This window comes from Sinohyriopsis cumingii, chromosome 18 (assembly GCF_028554795.1).
Source record: "Sinohyriopsis cumingii isolate HCF-2022 chromosome 18, ASM2855479v2, whole genome shotgun sequence".
NCBI lineage: Eukaryota > Metazoa > Mollusca > Bivalvia > Unionida > Unionidae > Sinohyriopsis > Sinohyriopsis cumingii.
This window is the reverse complement of record NC_142978.1, coordinates 40,015,264-40,034,999: the sequence shown is the minus strand read 5'-3', so window position 1 is coordinate 40,034,999 and position 19,736 is coordinate 40,015,264. Positions and strand designations below refer to the sequence as shown.

The following is a 19,736-nucleotide window of genomic DNA, read 5'->3' as shown; positions in this document are numbered from 1 at the left end:
GAAATTGACGATAACTTCCATGTCGATCAGTTAATATACGGCAAGATGAGACCTGCAGAATTTTGTTTGATATAGCTAATACATTGTTTATCGACACTAACAGAGTAACCAATGTTGCAATGCCTTTCCATTAAATTGTTACGACTTTTCTACGAAGATTTAAAAAATAAAAAAAATTACGGCATTATCGTCTTTGCTTGACTAGTAATTGCTTGGGACCTAAAATATGCACGAACAGACCCCGCCCCTCGCCCCCCCCCCCCAAGACAAAGAAGAAAACAGTTAAGGTTACAGAACTATCATGCTATAATCCTATTATTCAGTGCTAATTCCTTTGATACAAATAAATGACCTCTGATGGACCAACATCGGAAAGCGGGATCGGAGGTTCAGAAATATGAAATACAAGGTGGGGGATTTTTCACTGCAATGGAATTAACTTTTGTTTTAGTACAACAAATATCCGCATCATGACTATGAATTTCCTTCCCTCTAAACCTAGATACTTTTCGTTGACGACATTTTCATATGGAACAAAATATTGTTTCGATAGTTTAAACAGAAAATGTCTTTGATATGTACTGAATAACGAATAAATCATCGTCTGTATGTATCGTCATTCGTATTGCAACAAACCAGGGGTGTAAAAGCATCCAGTTCATATATGTACATCAGCACCAAGAGTAGAAAAAGAGCCACCTCGAAAACACTGTGTGCATTTGGTTTAAGATCCTCATTACCATCTTTATTTTCACTTCAACAGTTTATTGTAACTAAACGATTCTTAATTGTGCCGACACAAATAATCTTTCTCTAATCAAACGAAGAAACATAAATTCAGGAAACCAGTTTCACACTTGCATGTTTTTTCTTATTTCAGTACGTAGTTCTAAGACGTAGAAAGGTATTTTATGCTACGTACAACCAAACAGGCCTCAAACATCTAACATACAGTAATAATCATATATATACTTAATAACAATTTATAGGTGAGCACACCCCAAGAACTCTTTATTTTAACAAAGTGCCATAATACGAAACTAATCAAACTGGCCATGAAGTCACGTGAATACGCCTGTACCTAGTAATTCGTTAATTACTTGGATTCCGAAATATCTTCCCAACGCTGAGTTGCCATAATCAAGCCAATGCCCACTAAAATGTATCCAAATTATAAACGGAGATTCAATTAGAAATATCACATAATAATGCTTTTGTGCTTTCGCTGTTAGAAATAAACGACTTGTCCTCAATACTACACTTTTATGTTGCCGTATAAATGACCTGGATTGATCCTAATGTTCGATTCGAACCCGCGTCCTTCTCTCTCTCTCTCTCTGACACCCACCCACAGAAATTTAAAAGTATGTTTGTATAGGCATGAAACGACGAAATAATTATCATTCTTGTAAACCAGTTCTCTCAAACTCAAAACTGCCTTCTAAAATATCAAATACTAAATATGTTTCTATATGAATTATTCTGTCTTTAAACGTCGATAAAATGATTGTTACTACGGTATACTATCCCGTTAGGCTTATCTGTAATTTGAATAAAATCTACATTTGACATATTTTATCATACATATTTAAAGTGAGAATGTACTGCTTGGAATATTCAAACAATAATAAACAGATATAAAAATTTTTTTTACGTATATTATAGTTGACCATATGATTCTTTCATATCAAATTAGTTTGATGGATTAAAGTCATAAGACACTAACAATAATTCCTTCCATACTTACATAAAATTTTAAACGTTTCTTACTTCCAACACTAAAGGACGAATATAATTATATGAGAGAATATATTTCAGTTAGCCAATTTTTGTAAGCCATTTTAGAAAGAGAGACAACGATAAAATGTTTTCCTTCTCTGAAATAAAGAAATAAATCAATTAGATAAAAGTAAATCACACCAAATAATCTCAGTGTCAATTTGGGAATACTTATCTTTAGCTAAAATGAGAAACATTTTTTGGGGTATTGTACTTGTCTGACATTTATTCCTAGCTAATGATCAATATACATGTATCTCGTCACCTGGTAACATATGTCTGTAGCATCTTTGACGAATTACAATCATTTACGATAACATGCCTAGCTATATTCACAACAGGATTATATAACAGCACCGTTTGATACAAGTACATATACAGCCTGAAATATGATAGCGTAACATCACCCTTGCTGTAAACGTGCCACTCGCTTATCTGCTTATTGTATCTGAAGTCATATTGAGCACAAAAATCGTACGAAAATTGACACCGAACATATGGTATTGGCCTACGTCCCTCCCCTCGTGCTTTTGTAATGGATTGCCAAAGTTCGCGAATATTTGCATGGAATGCAAACAAGGGAAAGTTTATGACGTCAACGCAGGCGACATATATATAACAGGCGAGTTGGTAGTAGTCAGTAGATTGTAGCACTCGTGCTTGTCTAGCAGCTGCCATTTGGAGACCAGAGCGCCAATTTCCCGGACCAGTTCACGTCTGCTGCGGAAAGTTCTACCTCAGTAGAAAAGGAACCTAGTTAGTTTTTCGTTGGAACAAAGTAAGCAAACCTTCTATCTTTCTGAATAGTTGCACAACATTTTCTAAATCATATATATTCCTGTCATTTTAGAGCATTTTTATACATAATATCGTTTCCTACCCAATTTAGTACATTTTGTCTGTCACAAACTTGTTTGTGGAATTCTGTCTGGCGACATAGCTGCTTAAAATAATGCTTAACAAAAGCATAACAAATGTGCATATTTTTATAATATTTTTCTGCGCTGAAACATTGATGTGGTTCTTTTCGGAGAAATAACTGTCTTAAGCTTAGTAGTATCCAATTTTTATCATTTGTTCCAATGTTCTATAAGATTTAATGAATTTCAATCATATTAAATTCCAGTTAATGTAAAACTATTCAATCATCAGTCAATAAAGCAAACATTCCAACAATTAAACATATCCACGTAATATGCTTCATCAATGTTATAGAAAATATAGTACTCAGTTTCCTTCAAATTAGTTCATGTGAAACGGCTGGAACTTTTTTTTTTTATATATCAGAGAATACTGTCACGGTTCTGAAGCCTGAAAAAAAAAATTACCTATTTATATGCCGAACTGAGCACATAAGAGAAAACGGATTATTAATCTTTGGGGAAATATTATAGTACAAAGAAAATTAAATAAAATAATCTGATACTTAGAAATAAATTTATTCTGTTAGAATCCACTAAATTATTTCATTATTCTATCCATGCTTGATAGGGAGTCTTGCAGTGAATTAGGACTGGCGATCAATAATTTATGCGATTCGAATAAATGCTAAATGTGCCAATGCTCGATTCCTAATATGTCTAGTTTTGTTAATAGATTCAAAAATTGTTTGTATTGTCTTCATACACTGCAATACCAATTTGAAATGGTTCGTTATCGCTTATGCTGTAAGAAAAAGTCGCATCATACGACACCGGCACAAAATATAAATAAACAGTGCAGGTTGCAAAATAACAATGCTCTGCAAGCAGTCTTTGTGGCATTGGTTTTCGCTGTGGTATTACTGTTCTTATCTATGTATCGAACAGGAAAATAACTTTTTCTTCGAATTAGAAAGGTAATGGACCTTAATACCTAGTTAATTCCAAGTTGAAAGGCTTGTCGTCTTTGAAGCAAGAACAGAAGGGCGTTAGAATTCTTTGCCTCGGCAGATGTATGGGTTTCTTAATGTACATGCCGTTGTTACGGCAGTACTTGACGCCTTCTGAAGGAGGTACGAACATACTGATTTGATTAGAGACGCTATTAGGAGACGCTCTAGTCCAATTAACTGTTAATGGCATGTAGGTAAATATGTATAAACGAATCTTGAAAAGCACTTGTAGAGGATTCGGCATTTTGTACCCCACAAAATACATTTTATTCGTAAATGGCACATTAATGTAAAGGTACAATTTAATATTGTCTCTATTAAAGAATAATTATATTGTTTTTTCCTCTTCTTTTCAACTATCTTTCTCTCTAAAAACAAACGTACCATAGTGTGAATGATTTCGAGGAAGAAATTTACCATCTTAGCTCGAGGAAAATATCAATAATTTGAGTGCAAATTTTGTCATGTTAATGCGTATTAATGTAAAACAACGTTTCATTTATATTTGTGCAAAAAGAATGCTTTTGGCAATATTTCACCACAAAATTAACATCACTCTTTGATATATATTGAGCTCTTTCGGTAAATCAATATGCAAACGACCCGTTAGATTGGCGCAGAACTGATTCAATCTCATTTTAATTAAGTTATTTAGTAATCTAGGGGCTATAACCAGTCAAATGGAGTGTGAATCGGATCTAAATCGGGCAAATTACATATGATTATTGCGTTTTAGATACAGTAACAGCACCGTCATGTCAGTTTAATTGCCATTACTGAAATTCATTCAAGATCCCTCGGCATTTAACAAACAGACAAGATCGTAGACACAGCAGACTGTTCAATGATTATTGATCACTATCATTATTGATCAATAGCAGATACAGACTGGTTTTATTTTGTTCACTTCAATAACTTCGTTCGATCAGTCATAATCGCTCATTTAATTTGTAAATAATATAACAGGGGCTATCGTTCAATGTTATGAAACTGAAACCTTGAAGGAAAAAGTCTTATAATAGTGAAATAACATTGCCTGAAATTTCGTAATTGAGACATAATCGTCTCCAGTAATATAAATGATTTATATTGTCTGGTTTTCCCATGCCAAAATATTCAGATATATTTGAATGAGTAAAATTACATCGAAATGTTGTGTCCAAGAAGTGATTTTGTCAAGTCATCGTTTAGCAGGTAATGAGATACTGGCATCGCTTGCAGGCAGTGTCGGTGATAACATTTTGTAGTTCTATGCCTTTGAAAGTATGGTACATTCCGTCCTGCCTGCGTTATTGCTGTTACAAGGTGAGATGTAGCGTCCTTCGGAAACTTTCTATAATGAGATGTCTGAATCTTTTCGGGCGAATGCCGGTTCCACGCACTGTTCATATGCATCTGAAGCGTCCATTTTTTGTCACATTAAGACTTTTTTATTTTATATAACAGACGTTAAATTAGAAGAGAACAAGTCTTTAACGTATTACATCATATATGTAACCTTTTGAATTATTCCTTTCTTTATATTTACAAAATCTTAGTAATAAATCTCTATTGCAGAAGCATAACTCCAAATTATTTGTATTTATCCATATTAGATTGCGCAAATGTACTATTGATCGTTTTGAAAGTATACGCTATATTAGCAGTAAGCGAAAACGAGTGTAATGCTTTTTTGTAACTATTTTCTTTCTACGCCATGGTGCGATGGAAACATTATTATATTAAGGCACTTTTAATATGCCGTAAAATGAAATTAGGATTTTTAAAATGGCCTAATTAACATACCTGTGCTGAATTGTAGCAAACATTCAGTTCGGAAATCTATATAATAAAAAAGCCATTTGGACAAAATCTCTGGGTTTTATCTCGTATCTATTACACAACACAGCTGCAGTATTGTGATTATCTTCTTTGAATGCCACAGAATGATGTTAACTTTAGTATATTCAAATGCTTTTAATGTGCCGTAAGATGAAATCAGGATTTTGTAAATGGCATAGTTATGATACATGAGCTGAATTATAGGCAATAATCAGTGCCACAAAATTACAGTATAAAACCATTTGCACTACAATTTGGCTGTTCATATCGTGTAAAAGCAACGCTTCCTCATTGTTGTGTTCATTACTTTCCAGCAAGGATTACAGTTAAGCTGTATCTTGGGAACGAGCATCTGCAGTCAAAACTGGTTTATAACCAAGCTGTTCGAAAAACGAACTTTGCGAACACTAACTGAAATTGATTTGTCGTTAATCTGTGTACATGTACTTTGCACTTGCAATACAGTGTACGTTGCCTTCCATCCCGGAAACTGGACTAATTATCTTAGTTATTCGGCATATAAATGAATGGAAATATCAGGAGGGTAATCTAACAAGCAACATCTTCAAAGTCTTCATTTAAAATTGAAAGCTAAAGTATGTGTAAAATTGTAATTGATTTTAGATCGGAGAATCAACGTTTATGACATTTTACATAAATCTTACGGTTTAATCCTGTTTTTATTTATCATTTATACCACCTGATACTGTTCAAATAGTAAAAGTAAAATTGAGGTTTACAGTGAAAGAAACTTTATTCCGTTGAACACTTCCTCAAAATAAGGCATTTGTAATGATTCCTAGATATCCGGAGGCAGGTAAAGATCGTTGTCCTTAAAGTTTATTCGTGTGAGGGCTTAACGACGACATTACTGCAGTCAGGCTATGTATGAGACAATTGAACCTAAACTCGTTTTTAATGCTCTTCCAGAAATTTGTTTTCGATTCCAATCTTCACGCTTGTCATGTCTAAATATATGGGTTTTTTTATTAGCTGCAAAACTACACGCTCGTAATTTTATTTGATGTAGTTGGTTGGAGTTACATGCCACGAAATAAGAAACGTCTGAGCTTTATGTCTCAACTGCTCGTACGTCAAAATAATCTTGTTCAAACAAGGGATCAGACAGCGACTAACGAGTTGCTTTGGAGGCATGCATTAGCAGGCAGCCATATTGATGATAAGTAAGTCAATATATCCCTAGCTTGGATGCAGAAAATCTAGAACACAGATTTATGTACTTTCTGAAGAAGATTGTCTTTCAAATCGATAGCACCTAAGAGGAGGTTGTATGGTCAAAGAAAAATGAGAATAAAACAATATTAAGTGTACCTCATCATTCTTATTCATCCACAAACAGACATTTCTTTCTTTAAAGTCGGAAGTGTTGATTCGTACATTTAATTAAGTAATAGGTAATATTTTATCACTTATTTGCTAGTGTTCCACAATTGGCAGTTTTGAGATCGAATAATGTATACTATCTTTGCATGAGTTGTTTTCTGAATAAATGTATCTGCTACAGGTCATTTTATCCATCAATTTTCTGTTGTAAATGTTTTAGAAGTAATAGAGATATAAATTCAGAAACAATGACTGTGTGTATGGTCAGAGTGATTTATTTCCACGATCGAACACATAGGTCTTGTATTATTAAAGAAATGTTCCGCTTTTTTTTTTACTTTGTTTACATTTATTTAAGGTGAGTTCTTTGTATAAATTTTAAGTAATAAAATTATTGAATGCTTATGCCAAAATGTTTAACTGAATTTAAACTCGTGACATCCAAGTGGCACCACTGTTTGATAAAATGTATATGAAGTTAAATCTAAAGACAAGCATAGATGTAGGTATATCATATAATGCTTGACCATTCTGGCTGAATTCACTATGGCTTAGCTATGAATTGCCTAACTTTCATATGTGATAACATGCCCATCATCATTTAAAAGCGTAGGTACCTGTAATAGGTAAGAAGACAGAGTACATAGTGTCGGTGATATGTTTTCTACAATGGATGTTCGAAATGTCGTAGTCAGTTACTGCACATCATGTCGAACACAAGCTCATGTTATGCTTACTCCTTGACCTAGTGATCTTATCGTCGGGTACGATGAAAGACTGAATATTCTGGTGTCAGTCATATTTAGCATAAAATGGTAAGCAATGAATGCCAGACTGAATCTAAAGGGCGGACTAGTATGTGTAAAGAGGCGAGCATGTTTTCCTATCATTTTCTTCAATATGCAAAAAAAACCCAAAAAAAAACATTTAATGGCAGTTACGGGCAAGTAGTTAATTGAGTTTTCGGCGTTGAGTGCTTCATGTCAACTTTGCAATACTTTTACAGGCAACGCAGTAAATGTTCTCATCATAAAAATAGATATATTATAAGAAAGAATGGAAATGACATAAAATCGAATATCAGTTCGTGTCCACGAGAAACAATCTAATTGCCACGAGAAAATTTCTCGTGGCGACAACATAACTCTCGTGACCACGAGACACTTTTCCCTATATCTCTTCCGTGGTTCCTTATTATCAAAATGTTCTGGGTGGTGGTGGTGGGATAACGTAATTTTAAGGGCCACTCGGAAAAGAACTTTTAATCAAGTAAACAGTAAATTAAATTTTGACTTCAACGCGGTACGATTTTTCTCGTAACTTTAGGTTCTGATTTTGATTCATTGGTGTTTAGAAGCACATCAGCACGTTAAATGCTATATTGTGCCATGACAATAGACACAGACACTATAAGTTTTCAAAGTATTTAGCTAATAGTTGAAGTACTGATCCATGTTATAGGAAAATTCATTACATCTCATTATGTTATTTTTTAGCTGTTTAGTAATTTTTTGTCTCCAAAGGCAATTTTCTTAGTTGTTCGATGTATTTCAATAGTTTTTTTTTTAATAGAAATAGCTGCAAAGGAATAGAATAGAGATTTTGAACTGGTAGGTCAAGGTCACATCTGCTCTTAATAATTGGCACGGCACTGCATTTTGATATATTTCCTTTTATTATGGTAACGTCATGTCGTTTGTCCATTCTGATATTCCTTTCTCAAAAGGAAGCTCTACATTTTTATGATCACATGTGATTATATCTATACTGCTAATTTGAAAAGGTAATTGCATATGTTGTCCGCCCTCAAGTGCAGACGTCATGCTTCTATAGCAACTATATAGTCGTAACCATGTTTGGTTATGTTCTTCTGATGCATATTGTATTATCTCCTGTGCACATTCTATCTTTCTAAAGCCTAGATCTGAGATGACTGTATTTTACGTTCTTACATATGTTTCCAATGAACCTCTCCAGGTACAGTGATTAGTAATGGCAACATATATCTCTCGGGCTGTCGATTTCTATACCAGCTTCATAGAACACTCATAGACTATTAACAGTGTCCCAGTCAATTCTCAATGAGCGACACCTGGAATATGTTAGGATGGCTACCACGTACTATGCTAGAGACAATTAGCATTGCCCAGAATCTTCGCGCTCCAGGAGTAGGTTCGCGGCATCTATCAAATACACCTTTCCTTTTTTATCACGCAGTCTATTTTTTCTACAGATTTACTGTTGGTTATGATAAATGGGTCTTTCAAGTAGTAGTCTGTGCCCAGCATCTTTGCAAGAACCGTCTAGGTGATATCATCGTAATATTGACATCGACATATAACTATTTCCTAATCCGTAAGCAACAAAAATATATCTTGACTTATTTAACATAAAACTGAATTTAGTTAAATCTGCCCAAAAAGTCACCATTATTTTAACAACGCTCAGTCTCAAAACGGGTTCCGTTCTCAAGGCTTTTCATCAGTCCTGATTGATTTTTTTTCGAAACAAGGTTTAAAATTGCTTTCAGTTAGCAGCATATAATATCTTAGCTTAAATATATTTAGCTAATCTAATATTTACAAACCCTTTCACTTGATGAAAACAGAAGGTAGGCTCCGTACCACTTAACTGCGAAATAATTTGTTTTCACCCAAATTTAGGAAATGAATTCTCGTTTTACAAGTTTCTGCGATTATATAGAAAAGGCCGAGGATAGTCCGATTTACAATTTCATATCAAATTACTGTGGAATAAATTTCGTTGCGGTAGCCACATGTCTTCAATCTCCTTTTTTCACCGAGAGGGCAGATTAGGACAAATTTGACTGTACTATAGTTTTGACTAGAAATGTACACTGCATCATTTGTCGAGCAGTGAGTGGCATTCTACAGACATCAGACACTCCAAATTTCAATTCAATATTCAAATATGCACTCTTTAGTCCTAAAAATGCTAGAATAAATAAATATTAAACATGTAAAAAATCAACAGGTACGTCTACTCATTATGTAAAATTTTTTTTGAGTATATTGAACCTCTTGTCGATGTCAATTTCCCTCTTTTATCCGTATAAATACTATCTACTAGTTTCACAGCGAAGCACGTAACAGGAATCCTTCTAAATCCTGAAAGAAAGGCTGCCTTAGCCTTTCAACACTTGCTTCAAGATGGTCAATATTTTGAAAGCCGTTGAAGTACAGAAATTAACATTGATTGTTTAATATAGAATGTTTTGACGAGACAGTTTATTAAGTTGCGTGCGAATTCAAGTGAGAAGTACTGTAAGAGGACGAACTAATCTGAGTCAATACATGGTATACATGAATCCTAACAAGATCTTTATTTGCACAACCTTAAATGGTCACTGCTAATCAGGAATATTGCAATCATACACGGCACACGATATTGAAAACAATTAGATATGCACAGTCAGCACATACATGTTTGACTTAATGGAATGATCATTTTCAGTCGACATTAACGATGATACTAAGTTAGAATATGTATTGTAACCATTTTCAACCATCTTTTTTGTACGTATCAGTCACTGATTAAATAGCTAGCTAACTGACAAACTGACTCACATGCTGATGTTCACATACTTTGTCTTGAAAGAAGGACAGGCTTGATGATATAGAACATAGAAATAAATATCGCACTTTATACATGTTCATTGGTACCTCAATCTAATGTATTTGTTATACAACCAATATGTCATTTTACTGGAGTTTCAGTGAAAATGTAATCTAACCTGATTACCAGTTTCTTGATATAGATTTCATTCGTCCAATCTATCCATCAGATGATAAATCACCAAGCATTCGATCAATTAGTCCATCAGTTTTAAATGAAATGCTCGCCTTAACCTGTTTTAAATTCTTCTATTACAGACAACTCACACAAAATGGGTATGGAATATTTGGCACAGAAATGGATGATTTGGTACAAAAGTCTGGACGTCAACCACGACGGAACTATCTCCATGGCAGATGTAGAAGAGTCCCGCAAAAAATTCACAGATCTTCACCATTTAGCTGCAGACCAAGGAAAACAAGTGGAGAAAAACTTCGAGGAATGGTGGAACAAGTACATCTTCCGTGGAAAGACGGGAAATATTAGCCAGAATGAGTTCGTCGACGCTCTCAAGAATGAATACCAGACAAACAAGGCCAAATTCGTCGAAGAGATGACTGAATGCTTCAATATATTCTTCGACGTCATAGACACAAATAAGGATAGGTCTATTTCCGAAGAAGAGTTTCTTATCGCCTTCAAAGCTTATGGTCACGAAAACGTAGCTTTGGACAGCAAATTCTTCCAAGCCTACAACCCAACAAATGATCTTGTTCCACTCCGCAAGATTGTGGATTCTTGGATTCAATTCACTACCTGCGAAGATTCATCCAAAACAGATGTAGTGAAAAACGCATTTGAAACCGGGTTTTGACCATACAACTGTGAAACCTGTTTATAATGATTTTGTTCTCTCTTGAAATTCATGTGTTCGCAATCCACGAATATTATTTGACCAATTACATGTACATGTGTGGAATTGGATAAATCCATGGACATTATTGTTGCATGCATGCAAATTCACAATGTACAAGTGATCGACCGAATGATCAATACAGTCATAGGTCCCGATGTCTCACCATAAACCCACACAAGATTATCCCTAGGTTTTGGGGTGTTTTCAAACTGTTCCGAATGTGGCATTCAAGAAAGTCAGAACAGCAGAACTGTCGAAGGTACTGTTAGTGAAGATCTGACCAAATCGTTGTCACACGAGTTGCCAGTGACACGAGTTCCAAACATTAGTCCAGTTGTGACTCTTAATAAAAAGAATGCAATAAATTGTACACTACATCTGATTTACTCAGATGTATGTCTTCATCCAGTTGATGTTCCAGATACGAGAAACAAGTACAATGATTGTGTTCAAGAAGTAAATTAACAGCTCGAATAATTACATCTGTCCTTCTAATAGCCGGCTATTGTTCAAAAGCACCCTGAATAAATCTTTCCAATTACTTTGTTTCTTAGAAGTGTGAATCTCTCTCTCTCTCTCACACACACACACACACACACACACACACACACAAGTACATACACACATTCATACACACACACACACACACACACACATATATATATATATATATATATATATATATATATATATATATATATATATATATATATATATATATATATATATATATATATACAGCGTGTAAGCATGTATTTCGAGTTGTGTTATCTATATATAATTGCAGCTGCATCAGGTGATGAATGTAGGGAAGATTTCCATTGGTCAGAACATAGCCATGTGATCAGACTCATTTGAGTTTATTTCTGTATACAGTATACCAAGACCTACACTATACTAACGTCTTTAAAAACGAAATAAAAATGGATAGCTTAATATTTTATTTAGAAAATTGAATAAATTGATTTGAGAGAATCAAATAACACGTTTATAATTATTCTGAAGATAAATAATTCTTTCCTCTTCTAATTTGAAGAAAAAAATACGGGAAACTCAAAATCTGCCACGAAAATATTGGGCTTATACCACATTCACTGCAGCTCGTTACTAATGAAATTAAAACTATAGGTAAATGGACATATGAATTGGGAGAAGGGTTATGGTCAAAGACTAACATTATAACAATAAGTATACTATGTGGAGCTGGGTGGGAGTAGACAGATCCGTTACTCTCCCATCGTAACTGTCAGGGGCGATGTCTTGCACTGTTTGAATATTGGACCCCTATCACTATAACCATTTACCGATAGTCTTAATTTCATTTGTAATTAGCCCCTGTAGGTAGCCTAAGCTGTTAATGAACATGAAAATAGATTTAAATAACTGAAAATTGGTTACTCACGTGTCTGGACAATAATGATTCGGCCAAGTAACAATTAACTCATGAGAGCATCAAATCCAAGAGTCATTCGCATGTCAAAGAAAACACGACATCTTTTGCTTTGGATATTGACTCCTACTCAGACCACATATGCCAATTTAAACAAAATATTAAGACCATACTGTGGAATGTTCAAAACCTTAGAATATCTACCATTGGTAGAATTTGCTTGATGCTGACGTAGCTATGACGTTAGAGATGGAGAATCCCCTGTTATATAAACAATTACGCAGCAGACGCCCTCAAAAAGAATTCATATCATAAATACGACTCTAAAACGGATAGGAAATATATCTATAAAAGAATAAAAATAAAAGAATAAATAAATTTATGAAGAATTACAATTATAAGAGTTTAATGGTTTTTTCCTGAGTTTCTCGTGGTATAAACTCTCGTTTGCCGAATAGCTTGGAAAATAGTCTTGCGTTGATTTATAGGAAAGTATTATCTTGGTTACAAGATATAGTATTTTGAGATAAATTACTTTTTTCACATCCCAGATCGAGAGAAAATCCCATCCCCTTCCACACCCACACCCTTCGACACCGAAATTCTGATGGTCTGCCCCTAATCTTACAATGCTAACTGTTATATTTTTCACTTCTGATCATTTTATACTCGAATGTTTTTGTTTCACCTTTGGCCTTCTATTGTTTTTGATTAATCATCGCATACTTTAATGTTTGACCAAACAAAAATCTATACTAGATGTCGAACGTACAGTTTTATCATTTTGAGGTTTTACAATGGAGACGGTGCCACTACTAAACTATGGAAGCCTACTTAATAAGGCTTAACAAATTATTAGGCTTTAGTTTAGTTTAAACATTTTTTTTGGGGGGGGGGGCTAAGAAGATCGCAGTTTTGTACGCAGAACAAAAGGATCGGAAGCAAGTTTTTCAACCTACAAGTTGCTCTCCATTATAATATAAATAATTGCATAACGAGCGTATGAGCATTAACTGTCAAAACCGTCAGTACACGTGACGTGCATGTAAATAATGAAATAAGTTTTTCGGAATCTGAGTTAGTATACGAAGATCAAACGTAAGATGCACGCTACATGATTGGGTGAATGGGTGTTAAACAAATTTTACTCGGGTTATATTTTGATAATTGCAAATAAATTCGTTTTCTTAGATGTAGATTTACATATGTTAAAAATAAAATCTTTCGAAATTTTCTGTATATGTTATAAACCCACCGTTATTATATCTTTTTCAAGTCATGCAGTGTGTATGCCTTCTGAATTAGTGTTTACATTAGTTACTTTGCACGTGACTCTAGCTACAGAAATTATTATAAAGTAGTTCTCAGTACACTGTATACAGAAATAAACGCAACTGAGTCTGATCACATGGCTTTGTCCTGACCAATAGAAATCTTCGTTACATATATGAACTGATGCAACTGCAATTATTAGAAATATGGAGCATTCGAGAAAAATGTACATTCATACATGCATGCATACATACATACATACATACATACATACATACATACAATATTCAATTTTCTCAAACAAAACTTTTTAATCGTTATTCAATAAATGATTCTAAATGTGGTAGTAAAATTACATATTTACAGCCGTCTAAAACAGACACTAATTCGTTTAAAGCGTAAATACGGTGAGACAAAAGGGGAAAATATGCGGGCGGACGAATGGAATCACTGTAAATACATTCCATCTATAATTAGTGATGTATGATGCACGTTTGAGGAGAGCTGCATAACTGCCTATAATGGCGATAAGACGTCAAGTAAGTTGTTGGAATCTTATTGCACCTTCGTGTGATGTAACATTCTAGCAAAGACAACAAGTGATGATTACAGCACCTTCGTGTGATGTAACGTTCTAGCGAAGAAAACAAATGATGATTACAGCACCTTCGTTTGATGTAACATTCTAGCAAAGACAACAAGTGATGATTACAGCACCTTCGTGTGATGAAACGTTCTAGCAAAGACAATAGGTGATGATTGAACCTGTTAGAATACATAAAGAATATAAGTTGAGTGTCCTGATATACAAGGTTCACTTGATCGAGGTTATAAACTATGAAAACAGTAGCAAGGCTAGTCCGAGCTGTCTTAACGTTTCGCACCGAGACCAAATAAACCTTGAATTAGCATACACTAGCATATAAAGAAAATAAACCTTGAATTAACAGACACTTGCATATACAGACCAAATAAACCTTGGTTTAGCATGCAATAGCATGTACAGACCAAATAAGCTTTGAATTAGCATACACTAGTATACACAAAGCAAATGAACCTTGATTTAGCATATACTTACCTTGTATTTTATTTATCCTGCAACTCTGTAATAAAGAAACCTTAAACAAACACGTCATGTTTTTATTATAACTTCCGTTAACATTACTGCGTGCTCACTGTGACCGCAGTACCGGATAAGAACTGGAACCATTAAAGAGATGTAACTTCATCCCATGAAAGTTAGCAACATTAATATAGTTCGTAACAACGTGCAAAAGTTATCAATAAGCTGATGAACAAGCAGCAGACGACTTTTTCGAATATACTAATGAACACCTCTGATCACAATTCAATAATAATGCATTTTGCAGATTGAACGAAATAAAAAATTTCCAAAATAATATTATTCATAAAGCATTCGGTCCTCCAGCAAAAAATAGTATTCTGTTGGATTGACACTCACTTTGGAATATATATCTCTATGAAGGGGTGATAATATCGGTACATGCCGTGCTGAACCGAGAAAACAAACGATAAATATAGTCCTGGTGTGAAAGTGAAGTTCGTCAGGAAAAACGATTCCTGCACACGAGGAACTGTGACTTGAATTCGGGAGAGAATTTTGAACCGTGTGGATGACTTTATTTATCAGCATATTCGAATAAGTCGTCTGCTGTTTGTTCCTGATGAGACTGAAGATCGTGAATGGCTGCACGTTTTGATTTCCACCAAAGTTGCATTATATCTATTGTGTGCACATTGTTTTATCACTATTTTTGGAAGAGATGTTTTCGGGTCCCATGCAGTATTCACCTATATGTAAAGTTGGTCAAAATGTTTACAATGTCTGGTCGCGTGTGGCTTTCTTTTGGGTCCTAACCAATTAAATCTTTGGTTTTTTGGATAACTTACTCTGAGTGAATTTTTTAACACTAGTTGCTGAATAAAAAGCTTACTTATGTTGTATAAACCTGGTAAGCAAAATTAGTGTACTCTAATCTGTCAATTTATTTCACTTTTGAAAAAAACCATAGCAACCAAAGAAACATTCAGTCCTTTAATATACACGACATACATACACACAGAAACAAAGATACATGCATAAACGTACACACAGACATGCCCATTGATTAAAGCTTGACATTCTGTAACACATATACATACAAAACAACACAATTTTGTCGGATGAAGAACTATATAGAAAATACTTACATTCTTGATCCCCATAGCAGCTTTAGCAGTCAACCTAAACAAACTAAAATACATGAACGAAATAATAGCAGTTCACACGAGCAATGCAGTTTTACTTTAATATTGGAAAATCAAAAATAGGAAATAAATTCAATAAAATGGTACTTTCTTTATTATCTCATTGTCTAATATATGTATTCTACTTCAGGCGCCGTATCATTAATGAGTAACACAATTTTGCTGATCATAACACAATTTTGTGCTTGAGTCTTGGGCAGACTGAGAGATGAAAGTACAAAATAATGGACAACCTTGGTCTAAGCTGAGTGATAGCACAGGGGCAGAGAAACAGGTACGCCTAGGCAGATCGACGCCAAAGTTAAAGAATGTGACAACGAAGAAAGGACGCTTCGCCAGACGGGACAGTGCAAAATATTTCCATGATTGAAACAAGACAGAACAGTCAACTTCAGATGCCCTACCATTAATGAGTAACACCATTTTGCTGATCATAACGCAGTTTTGCTGATCATAGCACAATTTAGTTGATCACAGCATAATTTTGGTGATCATAGCACAATTCTGTGCTTGAGTCTTGGGCAGTCTGAGAGAGGAAAATACTTATAGAAAGCCATAAATGTATTATACCATACATAAGGCGTACTATCTTTAAACAAGAGATTTGAATTATTGTGAGCTTACTTTTCAGGAGTTTGGTTTCTATTTGTTTTTATCTATACTTTTCAAAATCTCTGCATTCAGACATGACATTTTATGTGTTGGCAAGTCGATCTTGGTAACTGACATTGCATTCAAGTTTGGATTGTTACAGTTTTAAAATATTACGATAAATACTCGAGTTAATAATAAGGAGACTGTCCCTACGTTTGGTATAATATGTACAGTTAATACTACGAGACTGTACACTTAATATTAACGAGGCTTCCTTTTGGTATAATATGTACAGTTCATACTAGCGAGGCTATCCCTATGTATGGTATAATATATACAGTTAATGCTAACGAGACTGACCCTGTGTATGGTATAATACGCTGTCCCTGTGTATAGAATAATATGTACGGTTAATACTAACGAGATTATCAATGTGTATGTCATAATATGTACAGTTAATAATAACGAAACTATCAGTGTGTATGCCATAATATGTACAGTTCATACTAACGAGATATATGTACAGTTAGTATTAGGAGACTGTTTCTGTGTATTCTATATGTACAGTTAATAGAAAGAGACTGTTCCTGTATATGCTATATGTGCAGTTAATACGAACGATACCATCCCTGTGTATGATGTATGTGCAGTTAATACGAACGATACCATCCCTGTGTATGCTGTATGTGCAGTTAATACGAACGATACCATACCTGTGCATGCTATATGTACAGTTAATACTAAGAGACCATCTCTGTGTATGTTATATGCGCAGTTAATACTTAGAGACTGTTCCTGTGCATGCTATATGTAGATTTAATGCTATGAGACCATCCCTGTGTATGATATATGTACAGTTAATACTTAGAGGCCATCCACATGTATGTTATATGTACAGTTAATACTAAGAGACTATCCCTGTGTATTCTGTGTGTACAGTTAATACTAAGAGACTATCCCTGTGTATGCTATGTGTACAGTTAACACGAAAGATACCATCTCTGTGCATGCTTTATGTAGGGTGGATACGAGACTGTCCCTGTGTATGCTATATGTACAGTTAATGCTACGAGACCATCCCTGTGTATGCTATATGTACAGTTAATGCTACGAGAATGTCCCTATGTATGTTATATGTACAGTTAATACGAAAGATACCATCCCTATTCATGGTATATGTACAGTCAATACGAAAGAGACTGTCCCTGTCTATGTTATATGTACAGTCAATACGGAAGAGATCATTCCTTTGCATGCTACATTATTTACAATCAATAGGGAAATGCAATTCGTCGTCAATTGCAGCAGTAGGACAGTGTTTACCTAACCTCTCAGATACCAGAATGATATGAGTACAAGGAATGCAAATCCAGTAGTCTGTATTCTTGGCACATGTGCTTACACGAAATTAGCTACGAAGTCGTATTTTTCTAATATCATTTATACATAGATTGTTGTTATGGTTTACACTCAATGTTTGTTTTGCAAAATAGACATGCATTTGGTCCGCCAGAACGACACTAATACGATTAGGTGTAAGTTGAATAAATGTGTTATCAACTGGGGGGGGGGGGGGGAGTAGAGTAGGCCCAAATTTCACACTTGTACAAAAGAATAGGTTCGATAAAACAGGTGAAAAACTTGTTCTTATACACAGCTTAGGTGGAAGCATTGTACTGTTTTGGCTTAAACAACGGCCTTCAATACCGCATTACATAGTTCCTGCTTTGCAAGCATAAAAGATCATAAACAAGGAAAAAGTAATCTATATGTATTTGTTAAAGGAAGTACATTCTAAATATCTGTTGCAAAGAACAAAGTTTCTTTTTTATGAAACGGCCTGTGGAGGGAAACATAATAATGTTAGATTTGTAAACTTTCATGTCTTTAAACCGATCATTACAAATCTGTACTAATACATTACATTTTATTTTTAAAATTCTGTCATTATTAGATAACTCAATAGCATCATCTTCATCAATTAGGGATCAATTAGGAAATAAATTCGATGTTGGTGGATTTTAATAGGACCATTAATGCATAATAAGTTTGTGTTAGATAAATCATTGAATACATTTTTGAACTCACACTTCGCCTTGTAGGACACAACCACTTGTTCAGAATGTGTCTGTATGCTTTATTCCCAGCCTTCAATGATAATAAAGATGCGCTTTACCTGTTCTTTACGATGTGATAACAGGGACTATTAATTCCCATCGACAGCATCTTTAATTGTATGTCTGTATCGAGAACCTTTTGAAAAGCAATTAAACATGTTTAAAGTTTGCTTTGCAAAAAAGTGTTTATCAATAATGACTTTAAGCATAAATCTGTTATTCGATGTTCTGGCTTCTTTGACAAAACCAATTTGACATTCATCTATAAGACTGTCTTTATAAAAAGTTTAAAATATTGTATCATCAAATAATTTGCTAAATTCATATATTACAGCAAACCCCCAATTCCGCCTACCCCCTCCCTGTAGTTAGTCTGATAGAGGTTTTCCCTGCTTTGATAAATAGCAGTATGTAACCATTAGTCCAGGTGGAAGGCGAGAAGTCGGATACAAACGTACTATTGAACAATTTGGGTAGGAACGGTGCATGTAGGGGCTGCCTATATTTGCTTATACCATTTGTAACGCGTTGACTAGCACCAGGCTTGCCATCTTCAAGGTTCTTGATAGCTAAATCTAGATCTTTTTCGTTGAATGAAGAGAATTCCATTTATCAGCAGAGCCGCAATCATTACTTTCAGGCAAAGTACGAATATATTGAATTTGTGCCGATCTTTTAGGGGCAGTATTAGAAATGTTATCAATTATTCAAATTGTGATTCCAAGTATTAGGTTGAATTATAGTAGGGTTCTCATCTTCGTTTTTCAACAAGTTATCACAAGTTCA

At 34.5% G+C, this 19,736-nt stretch overlaps 1 protein-coding gene across 1 annotated transcript; it reads left to right on the top strand.

The window, feature by feature from the left end:
- The first annotated feature begins 2,400 nt into the window (after positions 1 to 2,400).
- Positions 2,401 to 11,850, top strand: LOC149776457 (sarcoplasmic calcium-binding protein-like). The gene is made up of 2 exons (XM_089940876.1): positions 2,401 to 2,557; positions 10,711 to 11,850. Exon 2 carries the CDS (start codon positions 10,725 to 10,727, stop codon positions 11,265 to 11,267), a length of 543 nt encoding a protein of 180 aa, XP_089797002.1. The 5' UTR covers positions 2,401 to 2,557; positions 10,711 to 10,724; the 3' UTR covers positions 11,268 to 11,850.
- The last annotated feature ends 7,886 nt before the right edge of the window (positions 11,851 to 19,736 follow it).

Coding starts and splice junctions, on each gene's coding strand:
- LOC149776457 (XM_089940876.1), top strand. CDS start 10,725: ATGGGTATGGAATATTTGGCACAGAAATGGATGATTTGGTACAAAAGT.